Source organism: Psittacula echo (genome assembly GCF_963264785.1).
Source record: "Psittacula echo genome assembly, chromosome: 2".
Lineage (NCBI taxonomy): Eukaryota > Metazoa > Chordata > Aves > Psittaciformes > Psittacidae > Psittacula > Psittacula echo.
In genome coordinates, this window is record NC_137737.1 from 72,420,934 (window position 1) to 72,441,181 (window position 20,248).

A 20,248-nucleotide genomic window follows, 5' to 3' on the forward strand; every position below is an offset into this window, starting at 1 on the left:
AATTGTAGTAGTTTATGCTTGGCCATGTTGTTCATTCTAGGGGCCGTTAAGAGAATTCAGGAATCTTGGTTTACAGCCATTAAGTGAAAAATTGTTTCTAGCAATGGCAACCAAAGTTCCAAGGGACTTCAAGGGAGTCATGACTGCACAACAGACCCTGAAGTAACCAGGATGATATTCACCCAAGACTGAGAGTAAAACCAAAACAGATTCTCTGAAGAGCAACAAGAAGGGTCAAAGATATGGGCAGAAAATTTAAGTACACTAGGACTTTTCAGCCTGGAAAAGAGGCAACAGAGCAGTGGCGATTCAAGATCTGTATGGTCAGAAGAATCAGAGAAAACTGCTTGTTCCATCACAAAGGAGATGTGATTATTCAAATGAAAATACCATGTTAAAATCAAAACAGCAACGGAAATGGTTCTTCACTAATGTGTAGCTAAATTATGGAACCTGATCTGTCATAACTGTTGCAGATACATAAATTAACTTTTACGTTAATTCAAGGAATACCAATGCTCAGTGACTTTCTCAGGATATTGAAAACAATTTATGATGGGAAAATTTCTATGCTGAAATTCTCAATGCCTGGTAAAGGAAAAAAGGAGCACCTCATTACATCCGCCCTCTCCTAGTACACTCCCATAGGCATTCATTCTTAGTGAATGCTGCACCAGCGCTGCACCAGCTACTAAGGAGAAAAAGTGACTGCTGCTGCTGAACCCAGGACATCAGCGCAGGATGCTGAGTCAGACTAAGGGTTCATTTAGCAAGGTATGGTCATTCTAATTAGTTACACATCAGGCAGGATGCCTGAATTTACAGATTCAAGTGCATATTTGTGAAAAGGGCACTCCCCGTATCACTCAACACAGATTTTACATTGCAAAATAATTATCTCCGACCACATCCCAAATGTGACACACTACAGTCTCAAAAGAAGCAGGGCTTGTTTTCCAAACTTACCTATGAGGTCTGTAGGTCCCGTTCCCAAATTTTCTCCTCTAATTGTCACTTTCGTCCAGGAGATGCCTTCATTGGGAGAGATACCAGTTACAAGTGGGGGCTGCCGTGCTCGAGACATGACGTCGATTCACTTACTGAAAACTGAGTTGCTTTTATCTGTTCAGCAAGAAACAATCATTTAAAAACAGTAATTATATTACGTGAAAGCTATTTAAGACCTTTGAAGCTGTTCTTCAAAAATGGTAGAGAAACTTTAACATAAATATGGAACACCACTCAAAACCTTTTTTGCCACAGTCATAAACCAATAAAGAATTCCACACTTCTGTTTTTTAAATTACAGTTCTAGTTCTGAACTGTAAAGAAAAAGTATATTCAGAAAAATTTTAAACCCTCAAAATGCTCACTGAAACTACATACATACACTCCAAATCACTTATAACAGAATTCAAATGAACCTATTCAATCCTGCATTAGAAAGTTATTATTGTGTTCCTTATTAAGTCTAGAATGGCTAAGCTAAGCAGTAGACCATGATTACGCATTCAGATAACTTCCCTGTCAAAATCAGACTTACTGGCACAGACAGTCCCATGGAAAGAAGCCCCCAGCACTTATTTGTATAAAGAATCAACATTTACATAAACTGAGAAAATTAAAACATTACTTACAGACAGTACACTAGCAGAGAACATCAACAAAACAAATAATATACCAACAGATCAACAAGAATGTACATAAAATTATTGAAGAACCATTTTTGAGAAGAGCACTCCTTTACACTCAAAATCAGCTCTGTTAAGAAACACCAATATGCTAGGGATTTATGCAGCCTACGTTTAGCCTACTGAGCAACTGATCACAAATTCCTATGTCTTATTAGCAGTTTCCTTTGTGCAGCTTTGCAGCTATAAGAAGCAGATGAATATCATCTGAAGCACATTAGCTTCCACCAGCTTCTCCACATTTATAACACTTACTAAACATAGAGCCTTCCCACAGGTACACAGATCCTACAGAAGTGATAAGGCAGGCAAAAAAAAAAGATTTTTAAGGACTTCCACAGTAATTTAGCATCACCTATTCCATCTCATGACTCCTGAATTCTTCCACTAAGACACAACAACATCCTTAAAATTCCAAGTAAAAAAGACTTATCACCTGGTTTTCTGGAGTTTTACAAAGTTAGTTGTGATCAGCTTCTAATAGGAATTCATCTGCATTGGAAAGGTAAGAACCAAAAATAACCTATATGAAGAAATGTTTATTTCTAAGAAAATCTAGGAGTGATGAAATAGGTCAGTATTCAAAAAACCTTAGGTACATACATATGTCTTCTATTTTTATTTGTAAATAGTCATTTCCATGAAACCCAGAACCTCTGTAAATCATTCCTAACAACAAACTGCAGTAAAGTTGCAGTTTCCAAGCATTTGCAGTTAGGAAGTACCAGAATTAAGTAATCTATCTTTGTTTCAGCTGCTTCTGCATATATAAAATACATTTACTGCACCAGCAATACACTCTGCCTCTACACAACCTCCCCAGATTTTTCAGCATTACTAGAAAGATCTGCCATAAGGATCAAATAACCTTGCACCGGCCAGTTTTATTTCATGTTCTGAAGTTGGAACACGCACTGAAAATGATGGATACCAAGGAAGGCAAGTATAAGAAGGGAGATCTCATGGTGAAAGAAATCAAATACTGCTCCCAGAACAGGATCCTCTATCTATACCACAGATGCACAGCAGGTCACTTATAAAACTTCACAGTAACATTTTTTCCTTCTCAGTTTCTGGGTGTCCAACTTCAGAGCTGACAGCCACACCTGCAGTCAGTGTGAAATGCACCCTGGACACAGTGAATACTGCAAAATCCTCCAAAATATTCAGGTCCTATATAACCACCTCAAATCTACACATACATTTGATCTTAAATATCCGCTTCTCAGTTTCACATATTTAAAATAGCAATGCTACCACACACTTCAAAAGCTATTTTGAAGACAAATTCATTAATATGGAAGAGGCATTTACATGCTCTGAACACCACAGAACTATTAATATCTTCAGAGAACTTTTGAGACTACCTTTGAAGAGTATGCAATTAATAAGAGATGCAGATTCCTGTTGAACAAGTAAGAATACAACATGAGCCATGTCCTGGGAAATCTGGTAAGAGCCCATGATAATACACAATGTGTCTGGAACTAAGGTGGTTTGTTTTGGTTTTCTGGTTTTAACTGGTAAACCTGAATTATTTCTTGACTGGTTAATTTCACCACATTAAAAATTACATTATATTTTTAATAAAACATTAATTTCCCAGGATTTTGCAAGCAAGAAACTGTTGAAAAAGGAATTAAGGTATATAGTATTATACGGATGCACTTGTAGGTCTGTATGTAAAATACTGTAACCTTTTTTTAACATGAACCCAACAATAGGCTAGCGAAGTGAGGAGTCAACAGATGCAGTCCATAATCTCCAGCACTAGAAGAGCACTGAAGCAGAGGATTCTATCAGCTGATAGCCACCTCCAGCTACGAAAGCAAAGGCTGTGCTTTGACAGGCAAAGTTGTCCCTCCTGCTTCCTCATGTCTTACTCATATCTCTTTCCTAGCACTGTTTTCCTCACACACATGCATAGAGAGACAGGCAGCCTCTGCCTCACTTCAAAACTGAGGCCACATCCAAGTCCTGCAGCCAAACTATTTCCTGCCCCTATCCTGCCGATCTTCCCTCTGACCTCTTATCCAGAAGTTCAAGCAGGCAGGGGAGGCCTGTTAATATCCCAATTTTCTTTTCAAATCAAGACATTTTGATAATTCCTCCTCCTTACCTTCCATTCCTGACCCCAAGCCTACTTGTCCAGACAGCCCATCTGCACTATTATTGATCCACTTCCTCATCACACGTGAAAATGATAGTCCTGATCTTCCCTCAAGATCCCTAGTCCTGGAGTCACAAGTCTTATCCAGGTACATTCAAAGCTACATTGCCACAGCATCAACCTGACAAAACAATGAGCAACACAACAGAAATAAGCTCCCCAGTTCCCACTGCTAAACCTAATACTACCTCAACCAATCAGAATCAGAAATTGCAGGGAAAGTTTTCTTTATTCCCATAAAATTTCAAGAGACATATGCACAGAAGCTTAGACTTTTCAGAATTTGAAGTTTCCTCTGGAATCCTGTGCAAAGAGGATGTTAGAGAAGAACTGGGTGCCTAAGTTTAAGTAGAGCAAGGAGGACAAACTGCATCTATTCCTCCTGATCTTATCTATGTAGTCTTTGCAGCTTTCTCACAGACTCTCAGCAGAGCTCAAAGATAGACAAAAGCTGTAAATAAATTGTGGGGTTACATATCCACGTAGACACCTGATCACTTTCTGCAGGAAGCAGCATGCATATAGATACCAGTAAGACTACATAAAACACCTCTTTTGGTCAAATTTTTTAGAAGATTCTATGAAAAGTTAATCAGTAACACAGACGTAAAAAAGCCATCTTCAGGAATTCAGTGATAATATAAAGAGAAAGAAATCTTGAGGAAAACAAGTAAAATAGAAGTTACTTTGGTATTATTTGGTTGATTGTCATTCCCTCCCACCCCCCACAAATGTTATGGCTCCCTTGGATTGTTTCTTTCAAAATACCTAGGCACACAGGTAATTGCCTTGAATCAATACCAAAACTCAAAAGTAATATTACAACATATTTTTCTGGATTTCAGAAGTTGGCACTAGATCTCCCTTCATGATGAGCTAAATAAATGTAATAAAAATGCTGAGCCTCCTGAGGTCTAACATTTCTTCTGAAGTATTTCCATACTTACTGCAGAATTGCTTTAAAATACCTCACTGGAATGAGAATACCACAGTAAATCTCAACACATTACAAAAGCACTGCAGAACTCTATTATTATTTTTAAATAGCATTGGTTTCATTTATTTCAAAGAGTAAGTGAAGGAACTGTATGGAATCTGCCCTTATTACAACTATCAAGCAATTGCTTGGGAGCCTTCAATTTATTTATAGTATTTCTTCTCCTCCTCCTTATCACAAGCATGTCAATACTTAAAATGATCAAACTGTTTATTGGGAAGCCTAGCCAGTATGCTACTGTGGCACAAAAGCAAGTTAATATATATATATATTTAATATTTAATACAAAGCTAAAAAACCCTGTTTATTACATTAAAAGGTACAATAATCTAATAGCATTTGTTGCAATTCTATAAATTGCCCTAAAGAGAAATTGTGTTCTTTACAAATACGTACTATGTATCAAATAAGAATAATATTAAATTTAAAAATCAAGTTATTTCTTCCGTGGAGCCAGGCTCACTGAAGAAGTGTTAACAAGACTCTTTTTTAACTATGGACAATCTTCAACACTAAGAGAGTCCCTCTCCCTCTTTACGCCTCCCCCCCACTTTCTTAAAAACTTCATTTCCTCACAATATCTCCCCAACAGTTTAACAAGGGTGACATCTGTTTGACGGCTCCCATGATCTTGCCCATATTATTCTATTATTCTGTCATAATTCTTGTTATGAAAGTGCAAGGAGTTAGAAAGCCTCTGCAAGGACCACCTACTACAAAGCCACCTTGAAAAATGCCCTTCATAAACATCATCTTTGTCTTTACATGAGCTTCTCAAATAAACTGTCCTCTCACAAAGGTTTGGTCAAAAAAAAAAAAAACCAACAAAAAAACCCCAGACAATTCTGAGCATTACAAGCTTGCTAAAGAGGGGACATCTTCACTCTTTATCTTAAAAAAAGCCACTTTAAAAACAAATAATGAAGAAACTAAATACGGCCCAACATAAGGGAAAATACAAGTCTACTTACTTTTTTGACTTCTGCTAATCTTCAGTTAGTTTAGAGTTCTTAAATAGATTTCCCCATTCAACAGCAAGCAGAGAAAAATAAAGTAAAATGCCAATAGCTACCATACCTGTTCTGTAAAGCAGAGTCCTGTTTACCACTCTGGAAGTGCCACCAGAATATTAAATAAGTGAACAACAGAAGTTCAGGATTTAAGGATATTAAATTGGCTGGTAAGTTCAAATCCCAGAGGAAGATTACAGCCATCATGAAGGCATGGAACTTCAGAAAACGAGTAACAGTCAAGTGTCACCTCACAAATTTCACTGGCGGAAAAATTTGTAGTTGGAATGTTTTAAAAAGGAGTTTCTGACTTCTGAAGTGAAACAGCAAGTTGGTTCCAGTGACTGAAATTTAAATAAAATTAAGGTTTTCAGCAGTACTTTGTCACAGACACTGAACTTGATGACTTTCTCAGAGAAAGACAGACTCAAGGTCAATCCAAGTGCCATGGTCATCTAGCAAAGGGAATCTAAGTTGTCAAGAAGGGAGGAACGAAAAAGCCTATTTGTCATTGTTGAGAGAGCGTAAGCCACAAGCAAACATGCAAGTCTTCAGGTATCAAATATTTGTTTGCACTCATATGTATGTGACAGAACACAATTTTAAACATTTTGAGCAGCAGAAATGACCAAAGCATCACCAGTGTTCAAACTGCAGGATACCTCAGAGGATGTTGTTTACTTTTTAAAAAACAAACCAACCAACCTGAAACCAGTAGAAGGTGAGGTAGTCTTCTCACACTAACATCACAGCATTAAATGCTTTCCAAATGAACAGATTTATGAAATGCCTTTTTTTAAACAAGCAATAAATACTCAGATTCCAAAACCTAGGTGACGGCCTTTTCACCTTAAGCTACACAAACTTGTGCTTCTACTAAATAAATCTAATAATTTGTTTTCACTAGAAAACCCGAAGAATCCCCCAAGTACAACACACTACGACAGTCAGTAAAGGGACACAGCAAATGACCCCAAGGACAATGACAAAGCATGAAGTTTCTTACATGTTTGTACTCAAAATCATTACAAAATGATGAAAACCACTACTGCAACCTTTTCTGTGCTTTATCTTCCCAACAGTATAAATTCAGACAGACAATCTACATAAACCAAGATTTAAAAGCATCCAAAAAGCAGCACTGTGAAAATAACTGACATTTATTAACCCCTCTGGAGATCTTCAGTGCCCTAGAATTTCCACAGCCTTCAACACTGCATTAATAATACAAAGTCCATTCCTGCAAGCCTGCCAGAAAAGACTGGGAAGTGAATAAGCTAAACAATGCTGAAATTCCAAGTGATATTAAGAATCTATGCATGTTTATTTAAATAATAAAAGAAGACTTATCAATTTAAACAAGTAGTGCTCACAAATCTTACATTTGGGGGGAGAAAACCTCTTCAAAACACCACTAAGCTACTTATAATGAAAAGATGAACAAACATAAAAAAAAGGGGGTAATTTCACCGTCACACAGGAAAAACAAAGCCTCATTTGTTTTGCCCTGTCACATCCGGCATGTTGATTCAAGCCAGTATTAACACTGACAAACATGCTAATCTATAGGATAACATAATGTGCCAAAATCAGTTTCAATTTGGGAAGATGTGCAAGTTTATGATGGAGATGGCAAATGACAAAAAAGGAAAGATTTGGAGTATTAAATGACATAATACAATAGTGTTCTCTTTTTAAAAGGTCTCCTGTATATTGCAGTTATGAAGAGTGTACTGGAGAGTTTTAGGGTAGGCAAAGAGTAAGCACAGCAGTTCTGCTTTCACAACAGCTATACTCGCGTATTTCCCCAGTTATCTCGGAAGTCCTGCTTTCCTTAACCCAGCAAGGTACATCTTCATGGCTCTGTATCTTGACAGAGTGAAAGCAAAATAATCACAGCACTCAGCGATGCCATTAACATTTCTGAGTCACAAGGGATTAAAAGGCTGGACCCGAGGCAGATACTGCGAGAGCCCTGGGCAGAGGAGTTCAGCGCCTGTCGCAGCCTGGGCTGCAGCTGCGAAGGATTGACACCGCTAACTGTGGAACCCGGCTCAGGAGAAACTTCGGGCACAGTTCCGGCATCCGAAATAAATTAAAGTAAACAGTGTTGCTCTCTCTCATCCACCCTGTTAGCAGCCTCTCGGTTGAGCTGGAGACCACACACCCAGACCACACAGCACCAGCTGAACTCACTCGCACGCAACATCTAGAAGCTGTCACTCTGCGGAGGTATGAGGAAAAAGGGGGGCAGGAGTGCGAGTGTATGTGTGCGTATGTTTAGAAAAGCTGCTTGCTCTCTCCTCCTATCATTACAGCTGGTTATGTTTTGTGTGGTTGGGAAGGAGGGAAAGAAGGGAGGGATAAAAAAAGACCTATAAACCCCACTAAGAAAACATACTAGTCTTGGCCTTTTGTAGTAATGATTTGCACTCCCTCCTGTACTAGTTTAGTAGCTGATGAAGGGCTAACAAAGCATCCATTTAACATCAATTAACCTTCTATCTATCACATGTCAAAAAAAGATCTAGACTAGTATAAATCTATTTCCTTGTACATATTAAATGACCGCATCTTATCAGTTATGATGTACAGCATACCTATATACCGATGAATTTTTACTCCCAGAATTTTGACACGCTATTTATTTGGGGAGAGATTCCCCACAAAGAACAACTGCACAAATGACATTGCAGCATCAAAATGCTGGATTTTCCCACAAACGTTCCACTGTAAAATGAAGTTTTGTTCCTAAGTATCTTACACCATGAGCAACCTGAAGGAAATTAATGATCCTACATAGAACACTGAGTTTATGATCCATCAACAAGAATTAAAAATAGCAAACTTGTAAAATAGATTAAAACAAGCAATCTGTAATACAGATGAACAGCGACTTTTAAAAGGGGAGAATTCTTTGTTTCTTTCAGCTCAGAAAATCATTTAATCTGCCAATTATATAACCTGTTCAAACAGAAAAAGCTGAATAAAACGTCTGAAGAATTTAAAAATCTATTTTAGTCACTCTACTTAAAAAAAAAAATAAATTCCTTTCCCTCCACTCTGCTACCTCCTGGAACACACCTCCTCCATCAAACTCACCAGCACACGAATTTAATTTAATCCACATACACAGTCTGAACAGCCAGAACCACATAGTCACATTTCACCATAACTCAGCTCAACATCAATTTACCTAAGTGACAATGACAATCTCCAAGTGCTACTCTTAAATAAAACCACTGATACTATGATAATCCAAATGTCAGTATTAGCCTTATAAACTTGGATTAGGACATTATTGTTGGGAAAAAACTTAAGAAAAAAATTTCTAAAAATATTTCACCTTATCAAATACATTTTCAGAGTTAGCTTTAAAATTTCGTAACTTCAAACTGAAAATAAATAATTCCTCCAAGTTATTAATTAGGTCTACATGCTGGTTTATACCAGTTCTTGAACACTTTAACACTTTTGCTAGTATGTTCAATGTTACAACAGCTATTCATTACCAAGACTCAAGTTAAAACAATTTAAGTTCTCCGAATGTCTTTTCTGGTCATTCTGTGTTAGCTAAAAAAAGAGGATAGTGCAGAAAACTTAATAAAGTCTGAACATAGATGCTTCTCCCCTAAATTTCCACTATTTTCATTCTAAATTGCATTACAACCCCTCAGAAATTAAGTCATATACTTGGTTAAAAGCTTCTGTATTTACTACGTGACACATCACTATAATCTAGCAATGTTGTGAAGAAAAGCCTTAAACATCCATACATAAACATATATATATAAAAAAGTCAACTCAGCTTTACAGAAAACTGTATCACAGATGGCCATAAAACTACCATCAATTTCTAAATTCTCACAAAGACCAGGCTTTCGTACATCTGTTCCTACCCCCAACATCCAGCAAAGTCTGCTTCATCTAGAAATCATTCTCTTTACTGTCTGCCAGTATAGCCTTTCATCCCTCTTTTATTCTAAAGTTATTCATAATTTTCTGTGCATTATTTTAGTTATTAGGAAAATGGCAAAGCACCTTAATACCCTCATCATCCCTCTATCTTATGTTATTCACAGGCAGAAATTTGAAAACAATATTTCAAGCATCAAAAACTTTCAAATATGTTTATGCAAATGCATTCAGAGAGATCCAGAAGTTCAGAAAAATAAACTAAATAAATCCCAATGGGATGGAACTTTTTTTCCTAGAGAAAAGAAACAAGACACCACAGACTTTTCCTAAGCCATGTAACCATACACAATATTCTTTATAAAAACACTATATAACCACTGTAATTACAGTTCACATGGTTGAAGTTTAACTAGGGTGCTTGTAGGTAGGACTGCAATATTAAATTTAACATTTGCCCTGTGACATTTCTGGCACTTCCTTTTGATTCAAAAAATTCAAAAATATTTAAAAGATGAGACATGCACTCGTGTTATTGACATTTTGTATTTTTTATGTTCTCTGCCAAACACCTCTTTCTCACCTCTTCTCACAGGGAAGTACTCAAGCCATCCACTATAGCATCTTTCTCTGTGCACATGGCCAAACACATGCTCAAGAGTTTCACTGTCCGACAGCCCGCACACACAGGTATTTTTCCGACATATCTCGGCCTGCCTCAAACTTCATTTCCACTCATCTGCCTAAAAATCCATCTCATGTATGGAACTATCATGCTTTCATTCCAGTGAAGTTGTATTGTGAGAAACAAGCTCCCCTGCCTTCTACAGTGATGAAAAAGAAACATGAGAAAACCCCATCAGCTATATACACAGCTCCTTCACTTTTTGCCAAAAATCTGATGTTCAGTTTTCCAGCAAGAAGCAAGGTATATGTTAAAACCACTGCGAGATTTGAAGTGTCATAAGACTCTCAGAATTCTTAAATAGAAAATTAATTGCTTTTACAATGGAGACATTTTTAGAATTATCTCAAAATATCAGTTTAGTTTTTCCTCGATATAAAAGTGGGCATTTAAAAAGGAACTTTTACTCAGCAATAGACCCAAACTACTACAGGCTTTTTGATGAACTTCCAAATACAGGGTACACTGCTTTTTGGTTATCCATGAAGTGAAAGAAATAATACAAATTAAAATCTACCTAAAAATCACTGATTTATATTGTAATCTGATCCACAGATAGTCTTACACTGCCAGAGTCCCCACTGGCTTCTGCACAATACAGCCCAAATTCTACGTTTGAAAATTAAACCGAAAATCTGGGAACCTGTAGTCAGAACCCTTGAGGTCAAGAGAAAACCAGACCCATTAAGGCCTTGATGTCTCAGAAATTGTGTTTCCCTTAAAAACAAACCAAACAAAATTAGAAGGAAACACAGGCTTTCACACCTATCACTGAGATCAATCACAGTGTTTTCCACTGAAAATGCTGAACATACTGTCCGCACATTAATTAACAACTTCTGTTGTCAAAGAAAGGCCATACAGACCAACATTCTTTACAAGAAAAAGCACTAAATATTTCCAAAATAATATAAAAAGTACAATTATAATTGTTCCATAGCAAGGAGGGAGGGTATTTCACTTAGTGTTGTTAAAGTGTTAAATACTTAGCTTACCTTTCCCTGTGCAAAGCACACAACATAGCAATCACACAATCCTTATTTTTTGGGCATTTCTCGTTTCTCTCATTACTGTTTTCTACAAAAATTGCTTCAACTTCCTTTTTTATTTTTTCCAGGACATCACAAAAAACAAGTTCTCCCTCTTGTCCCACCCTCCTCCTCTAACTTTTGAGATCGGGAGAACAATCCAACTGCTTTTGAACTGAAATACTGACAAGAAATCTATAAAATAATTTTCAGGTTAAGGTACAAAATTTTAATCAGCTTTATTTTAAAACTGATACTTTGCAAGCTGTAAACACAGACTTTTGCTTTCGTGTTCAGCGCAAAAGAAGAAACATCTGACACAACCGCACTATGCACGTGCTGCCTAATCATCCCTCATCCTACAAGCACCTTTACAAACATGATTTCCCCCATTACCAAGCACCGTATTTCTCCCCTGGGAAAAGTAATTTGAAAGACAATGTTACACAGCACAGATTTACAGAATGTAGGTGGTCCAAGGCAGAAGGTCAAAGTTAAGCTGAAGAGCTAACATCTGACTTTTGCTAGAAGGTATTAATTTAGCTGTTTTCAGATTTTGAACCTTCAGCATACTTATAAGTACAGGAGTAGATTTCACTCTTACTGAAAAACTCACACAGAAAATGAATTCAGTGTAACACGTACAGCCTTCTCCATATTATTTTCCAGTCCTTCCCTATAAAATGAAGTACTCCAAATTTCTCCTGTGGAAGATTTCTCTGCCTGTTTGCATAACTAAGAAGTGATACACAGTCATTCAAAATACAGGCAGGTGTCTGGCTGTGCTTCACAGGCTGCTTTGTCCTGGAGTACCAAACTGTAACTGTAGATTATTTCATAAATACTTCCAATAGCTGTCAGAATCCATGTTTTCAATAACACCTTTTATATTCAGTCTTCTGTCACCATTCTATTGCAATACTACTTTTTTGGGGTTTTTTTTTATAAGCAGAACTAAACAGACTCAAAACTTTCGCTTAGTTTCAAGCACAATGCTGAAAAACTTACTGAATTTGCAGCTAAATTTATTAGTACATGGAATGAAATTGATTAATTATGGTTTAACATAACGTATATAAAAGTCTTCATCACTAAAAGATGTCAGCGGCCTCTGCCTTTCTAGGCAACCCACTTATTTTGCTTTAATCCAACTTCACTGTGAAAAGCAGTGTAATAAAAAGCTGACTGTATCAGCTGATAGTTTCTTTTTAACAAGAAATCAGGAAAACAAGCAGTGGATTACAATCTTAACATCTTCATTGTCTGTTTTTGCCTCAAAAGCTCTCACTAGCTAGAAAAACACTGCTCATTCACAAGAAAACCTACAACTAAAAAAAAAATCTGAATACTATAGGTTCAAAAATACTTTGTGTACAGTACCTTTTGTATTGAAGATGAAACAGCTTTCTCCACACAATATCCACTGCTCAAGGGGCAACGCAGTCAGTATTTTACTTTAAAGACTTTTTTTTGTTTTTAATTTTTAAGTTCATGACTTAGAACTTTAAGCAGTTTTTAGAATTCATTTGGAATGTCCATTAACTTAGACTGCTATTCAGCACTAATAGCTGATCAATTACAGCATTAAAAAACCCCCAAACTATCAAGTCTGTAAAAATATTGCAATTTATTGAACAAAGGCCATGAAAACAAGACAACTTTACATTTTGTTAAAAAACAAAAAAAAACCCCCCGCAAAAAAACCCCCCAAAAAACCCAACCCAAACAAACAAACAAAAAAACCCCAAAAAAACCACCAAAATCAAACCAAACCAGCACAAGTTTGATTGGTAACATGCTTTTAATTAAATAGTTTCACCTCTGACACATACTAAGAAAAGTTACGTTTTCCATACAAAAGCCCCTCTTACCATTACAATATAAATTAATGGTATATTCACTGATAAGTCATAATAGTATCATGAGAATAATTGCACCCTGCTTTAAATTATGTTTAAGATAACAGAAATCCCATCTGAGTAAAAACATTATTGTTCAAGGTTGGGCATAAATCACAAATCTGTAAACTAAAGCTGTTCATGGGAAAGAAATCAGCAGCAGGACATGCCTTCTGCTGCTGCTTGCTGGGTCAGTGCAAGCTGTGATAAATACTACAGAAATAGAGAACCAAGAATTATAGAGCTTTTCTTCTTCAGGTAAGCAAAAGGTAAAGCAAGAAAACTGACCTGTTTTCCTAAGCCACAAGTTTGTTTGGAGTTTACATTAAAAACCCCCAAACAAGTAGAAGTCCTCTGACTGTTTTGACAACATTATCCAAAGCAAAATGAAAACAAAGTTTACAGTAATGAAATGCACACACATCACTAAAGGATAGAAGAGATTGTTTACTTATTTTAGGAATTATCAGAAAGCCTTGGAAATTGAAGTGAGATTACAATTTTAAACCCAACTTTAAAGTATGAATACTTGTAGTTTAGATTTCATATTATGTTCTATCAGAGGCAAAGGGCTTAGTATTTCACTGGCTTCCAATTCAACACCTTTAAGCATATGGCTAGAAGCTGTTATTCCACAATTGCAGGAAACCGAAAAATTGGGGGGTGGGAGGGACAGGGAAAGCTGCAGTGTTGAAGGAACACTATTCTGAAAACCAGTGGAACTGGACTAAACTAGAAAACTCAATCTGGGAAATAGGGTCACCCCCAGTTTCAGACATCTACACCCCTTGATATGAATTGCTTTCAGGTTCCTCATTAGGAAAGGCAGGAAGGAAAGACATTGGTCACCCAGCTCATGGACCTTTCCGGACTGCAAGGCAGTCAAAGTGCAGGAGAAACGTTGAACTGAGTAGGAAGTTAAAAAAAAAAAAAAAAAGTCACAGAGGAAGTGTAACACTTCCAGTTCAATATCCATGAAAGCAACCACCTCTCAAGCCGTGTATGTTGTTTTGACTTGTGCCACATTCTTTACTAGGGTACTTTCTTATTCTACTTGCCTAAGTACACGCTCATTTGGGGAATTATCTCCAAAACTTTACGGTACCAGTGAATGCAATGTTTAAAAACAATTAAAACCAGACCTGCAAATAACCAGCTCTTCAGACCTCGCCTCTCCCCTGCTTATTTCCTCTACTCCCCCACCCAACGCACATAGACACCAATACTTCACTGAGCTGAACAATTTAATACGGTTCTAGACCAGCCTCGTTTCACTGCGTAACCAAGCGGGTCCGGGAGCTCTCCAGAGACCCGCTGCCAGCGCTGAGAAACAAAAGCAAAACGCACCGAGGCACTGCCCTGCCCGCTGGTTTGCAGGGCCGGTCCCATCAGCACTGAAAAGCGTTAATGCGGCCAAGACACCGCTCTCTCCTGCCCAGGCCAGCCTTCTACAGCCACCCACCGGCCGGCAGGACACCTTGTACCCCCCAGGGTTCACGGCTGACAGGAACCCCCTGCCCGCGGCTGGGGGAGAAGGGAAAGGGAGCCGCTGCAGCCGGGAGGTTCAGCCTCCTGCCCTCACCAGGCGGCTCGGAGGGGCCCGGTGTCCAGCCGCCGTCCTCCCCAAGTCCCTGGCCTCGGGGAGACGAGAGCCAGCCCGTCCCGGCGGTGACAGGCCGGTACGAGCGCACCCCGGCGGCGGAGCCGCAGGTACCACCGGGAGGCTAAGAACGGGCCTCACACTGCGAAACAGCGGGAGACCAGCGACATCCCCTTCACCCCAAAGGCCTTTACCGGCAGCTCCGTCCCCCGGGGTAGGGGCGGGGCCTGGGACGCGACACTCGACCCCGCCCGGCGGGCGAGAGCCTCTACCCCCCCGGGAGCGGAGGAGGAAGAAGGGGGGGAACCGAAAGGAGGGGAAAGGAGCCGGAGCTGCCCCGCTGAGAGCCGGCTCCGCAGAGCCCAGCGGAGGAAGAGCGGGGCGGGAGGCCAGACACTGTCACTCACCGGCCACCGCCGCCGCCGCGTTCGTATCCGGCACCTGGGGCAGCTCCGCTCCCGGCAGCGCCTCCGCGTCCGGCCGAACAGGCACCTCCAGCCGCTGCCCGAGGAAATCGATGGAGCGCGGAGCCATCGAGCGCCGCTCCCGGCCCCCTTAAAGGCACCGCCTCCTTCACCTTCAGCTTCCTTCCTTCTCGCCGTCAAGCGGGTGGCGATAACCTCGTGGAAGAGGAGCAAGGGAGAGATAAAGTCGTAATAGCCATGGTGACAACAGCAGAGAAAAGGACAATAATAATGATAAATGATAACAGAACCATCATCGAGCGCTCTACCCAGGTCCCCGCGGGCAGAAACTCACCCAGCCATGGTGGTAGTGTGGGGACCCACGGGCTGTGGCGTGAGGGGAGGGCTGGGAGTGCGTGGAAGGGTGATGGAGAAAAGGCCAGGGCGGTGACAGCAGCAGCTAGTAATGCACGTCATAGAATCAACTAGGTTTAAAAAGACCTTTAAGGTCATCAAGTCCATCTGTTACCCCAGGACTGCCAAGTTATCCCTCCTGTTTGGATGAAAAAGTAAATATATTTCTTAGCAAACCTGCTGTCTGGCTGGGGGTCCACTGAACACAGGCTCTTCCTTAGGGAAAGGGTCTGGAGATCTCATTTTTTCCCGTTTTGCTGGGATTGTTTAAATCTCAGTTGCAACAGCCAAGTTCAGACAAAACATGAATGGGAAGGAGTAGAAAAGCAGTGAGATTAAAAACACAGGAGGAGGAATCTGGTGCTCAGTTTTGCCAAACCAGAGCTGAAACAGGACATTAGTGGGAAAACAAATTACCTTTCATAAAACCTCAAAGAACTTAAGCACCGTGAAAAAAAATTATGGCCAAGAAACATGATTTTCTACACTTTTTTCCCCAGATGGATGTTAAAGCCATCCAAAGTCAAATTAGTAGGCTGTAATATCTCGTCGCATGAATAAACGGCACTTTTCTGACTCTTTCCTCTAGGCTCTGTGAAATGTTACACAGGATCTCCCTGGGGAAAAATGAGAGCATTTGGTACCTATCCTTTCTCTAAATATCTCCAGAGTTGTTACTGGTGACTGCAGTTTTCTGCCTATAACCAATGCGGAAAGAGAGCTGGTCAGTCCTCCAATGAAAATAAAGTTCGCATCATATTTAAAAAAAACAAAAAAGTGTAATTCTCTGCCACCCATTTCAAAATTAGGGTTTTCCTCCATGACAGCTTGTTTGCGTTTTCTTCTTAAAAGCCTGTCATCAGATGTGCCAAATAAAACCACTGCTTCAAAAGGTCTGGTTGATCCACAAGGCTCCACCTACCACAATACCTCGGTCCCAGCCCTGCCTGATGCCCTCTGGGAGTGGATACCCATGCCCAAAAAGCCCATTGATTTTAGTGGGAGCTGTTTACCCAGAAGATCTTGTAATAAACAACCATGAATTTAAGTTTAGTTCAAGTGTCAAACTTCAGTGCCAGACTGAAGTTTTGATACGGAATTGGCTGCATCTTCACCTCTATTGTAAATGCAAATACCCTAAGAGGTAAATCATGAAGATAAGGGAGCCTGAACTTGAGAAGAGACAACCCTCCCAATGTTAGCTGAAGTGAGAAAAAGCTCCAAGGCCTTTTGCTTCTGAAAATGTCACCTAGCCTCTCCTTTTTAACCTGCTGTTTCTAAACAGCTGCTCAGCGGTGTTTTTATCCAGATCTTAGTCCTGGAGAACCTGTCAGAAAAGAACAACCACGCTAAACTCTGCAACAACAGAAGCTTTACAAGTGGTTTAAGTAGGTTCATCACACACATCCACAGAGGTAAATCCTCTGATTACCAGGAGCAATTCCAAGGACTCTTAAGATCTGCAGGGGCCCTGGATAATATTATCAATGAAGAACTTCCTGTGTACTGCAGTTTGTTGAAACTACTCTGGGTGGTTTTTGCAGCTGATGTGTGGTGACCGTCACCTACCTCTTCAGTGACTCCAGAACAAAGCTGACAGAGACTGACTGTAGCTTTGACCCATTGGAGAAAATAAAGGCCACCCCACACATCTCTTTAGAACAAAAGGAAGAAAACTAGTGTTGTTGATATACATCCATCTCTATCTCATCTATATAGCTTATAATGTATATACCATAATATATAGTTTATATTTGCTGTCATATATGATGCTGCTAATATAAATATATTACTCCATGGAACTCCAGATGCTATTGCAGAGATTAATCTGTGATGTTAAAACTGAGGAAAGGAATTACAAGTTGTAATATAATGACCGGGTAAATAGTGAGTATTATACCTCATAGAGGTCACAAGAGTAATTGCTCATTCATGCCTTTTTCTAATCCATTTATTCTGATTTGACAGTGATCTATAAACATTGCATCTCTCTACAAAGTTGGGTAAACAGATCTGAAAGCCAAGAGAGATTATTACAATCATCTTGTCCGACCTGAATATTAAAAGCTGTAGAATTTCCTCCAGCCATTCCCACACCAAGATCTTTCTGTAGTAGCTTCTTAGAAAGACATCATTTTATTTTAAAGAGCTGGAGAAATGGGGAATCCGTCATTGTACTTTTGAACATTTCTCAGTGGTTACCCTAACATGTACCATGCTACACTAACATGTAAAAAATAAATGATAGAAATATAAATATTGTTTGAAAAGGTAAATTCATCTAGCTGCTGGATCTGTCCATTGCAAGCCTGCTTCTTGTTAACAGAAATATCTTCCTTTTGAAAGTGTCTGTAAAATACAGCAGATTTACACCTTCACCTTCTCTTGATAAACTGTATGGATTAACTTTGATTCTGCACTGTATAACTGCCTTTCCAGAACTGTTTTTTCTGAATGCCTTTAAGCTTACAGCTATTGCCTTACTTTTTTGACAGGTACATCCAAACCAGACCTCTCCCTACTTCTGTTTGAATTTGTGAGGTGAATGTTATAACCAGGGAACCCTAAGCAACACAAGAATGCTAAGAAGCAAAAAATTGACATGACCGTAAGAAATCACCCATCTACTCCTTTCCCTTGCCCCAAGACAGGATCAACTGTTACAACAACAGTTATGTTACAAGGTAACTGTTTTTTCAATCTTGTTCTTAAAGGCTTCCCAGTATGGTGCTTTTGCCATCTCCTCAGGCAATCTTTCCCAGTGTTTCCCTATCCTTATCACTAGAGGTCTTTTTTCTGATGTATACTCTGAATATATCCCCTCTGCAATTTCAGTGCATTAGTGAAAGGTCTGTCTTTCCTGGGCTCAGAGAACAAACTGTTTGCTGCCTCCCTATAGCAGCTTTTATGTATTTAAAGGTTCTGTCTCCTGTATGTTCTGTTCTTCATTAATCCAAACAGTCCTACTAGTATCCTGATATTTAATGTTTTCTCAAGCTTGGTCTCCACTGCACTCCAGTCATTCAATGTCATTCTGGAAGTGCAGTGTTCCAAGTGGAGCATGCCTCAGGTGAAAAACTTCTTTAAAAAGGGAAAACTAAAATTGAAGTTGTACCGTAGATTAGCAGAGCAAAATAATTGCTGTGCCTATTTTCAGGCTGTCTTCCTGTTCCTACCCCCCTTGTATGGCATTTGCCTTTTTATAGCAGCATAACAGCAGTGGCTCGTGTTTAGCCTGTGATCCACTCTACTTTTTTTCTATGCAACTGTAATCCTGTTTACCTTTCCCCTTCCTGTATCTGGGGAACTGATGATGCTATGTCTAATAGGCTACACTTGCACCTATTCTATAATCTTTCGTGTTTTTCTTAAAACCAAAAAATCTCCACTTTGAAAAAAATCCCTCTATATTCTAATTGTGCTAACACACTTCTAGCTGCTCTCTTCATTTCCTCTTCAAATGTAACAAGCTTAGTCTCTATTCTATTCTTCTTCAGCTGTTTTATAAATAGTATCAGATACAGGATAGACCCCTGAGGAATCTCTTTCAACGCATCTCTCCATTTTGATAGTGGCCTCATTTTGCTAAATCTTCCTCAGCCCTGCTTTTTCTGATCAATGGAATTTTCAATCTGAACCATATTGTCTTTGCTTATTCTTGAGAAACATTGCCAAAAGCTTTACTAAAATGAAGATACGTGACTTTTTAATACTTCTGTTCTTTGTATAACACCTATTACTTTATTGTAAAAGGAGATCAGGTTGGTTTATGAGGGTTTGTTCTTGACAAATCAATGTTCATTGTTACTTGTCTATCTTTCTTCTAATGCTGACAGATGGTTTGCTTGATAATTTCCACAAATTGAAGCTGCCTGATCTATAACTCACCAACTCCTCCTTTTTTTTCTGTGTACTTAACTTTAAGCCTGATTGAAGTTGAGGGCTGCTTCCATGACTGTGAGAGGTGTCTTCTGAAGCAGAGATTGATAACCTGCTGTAGCTGTGGCAGTAGAACCAAGAACACAGCAAAGAAGCCCAAACTGTCCTTGCCTGCTGTCACAAATCTATAATCCCTGAACAACCTTTCTTTACCTCACTGGTTCTACTTCCCTTTATTTTCTTGATCCATTATGGAACATGGCTGCAGATGTTGGGTTCTAGCAGCTGCCTTAGATTTTATAAAAAAATCATGCAGATATTTCAATTTCCAAGCAGATATCCTGTGTTGTGTTATGTTCCCAAGACCAGCTGCTTTCTGCTTCCTTGTGAATCGAAAGTCACCTGAATCCATGTTGTCAAGCCAACATCCAGGAAGTAATCTACTTAAATCTAACTCTTCCATTTCTTTTTTTTAAATAAAAAAGTACAGAAATAAGTTGTTTGACCTTGGCAGCATTTTGACCATGCTCTGGGAGTTTAAACCAGAAGCCTTTATT

General features: G+C 39.1%; 1 protein-coding gene across 3 annotated transcripts in view; it reads right to left on the reverse strand.

The window, feature by feature from the left end:
- Positions 1-15,487, reverse strand: part of EXOC2 (exocyst complex component 2) — a 127,350-nt gene extending 111,863 nt beyond the window's left edge. For all 3 annotated transcript variants that reach the window (XM_080611708.1, XM_080611706.1, XM_080611707.1), the window contains exons 1-2: positions 15,402-15,487; positions 967-1,122 (exon numbers count right to left, since the gene is read on the reverse strand). In XM_080611708.1, coding sequence (XP_080467834.1) covers positions 967-1,084 — 118 coding nt within the window. In that variant the 5' untranslated portion in view covers positions 1,085-1,122; positions 15,402-15,487. The remainder of the gene's footprint in view (positions 1-966; positions 1,123-15,401) is intronic.
- Positions 15,488-20,248: the final 4,761 nt, after the last annotated feature.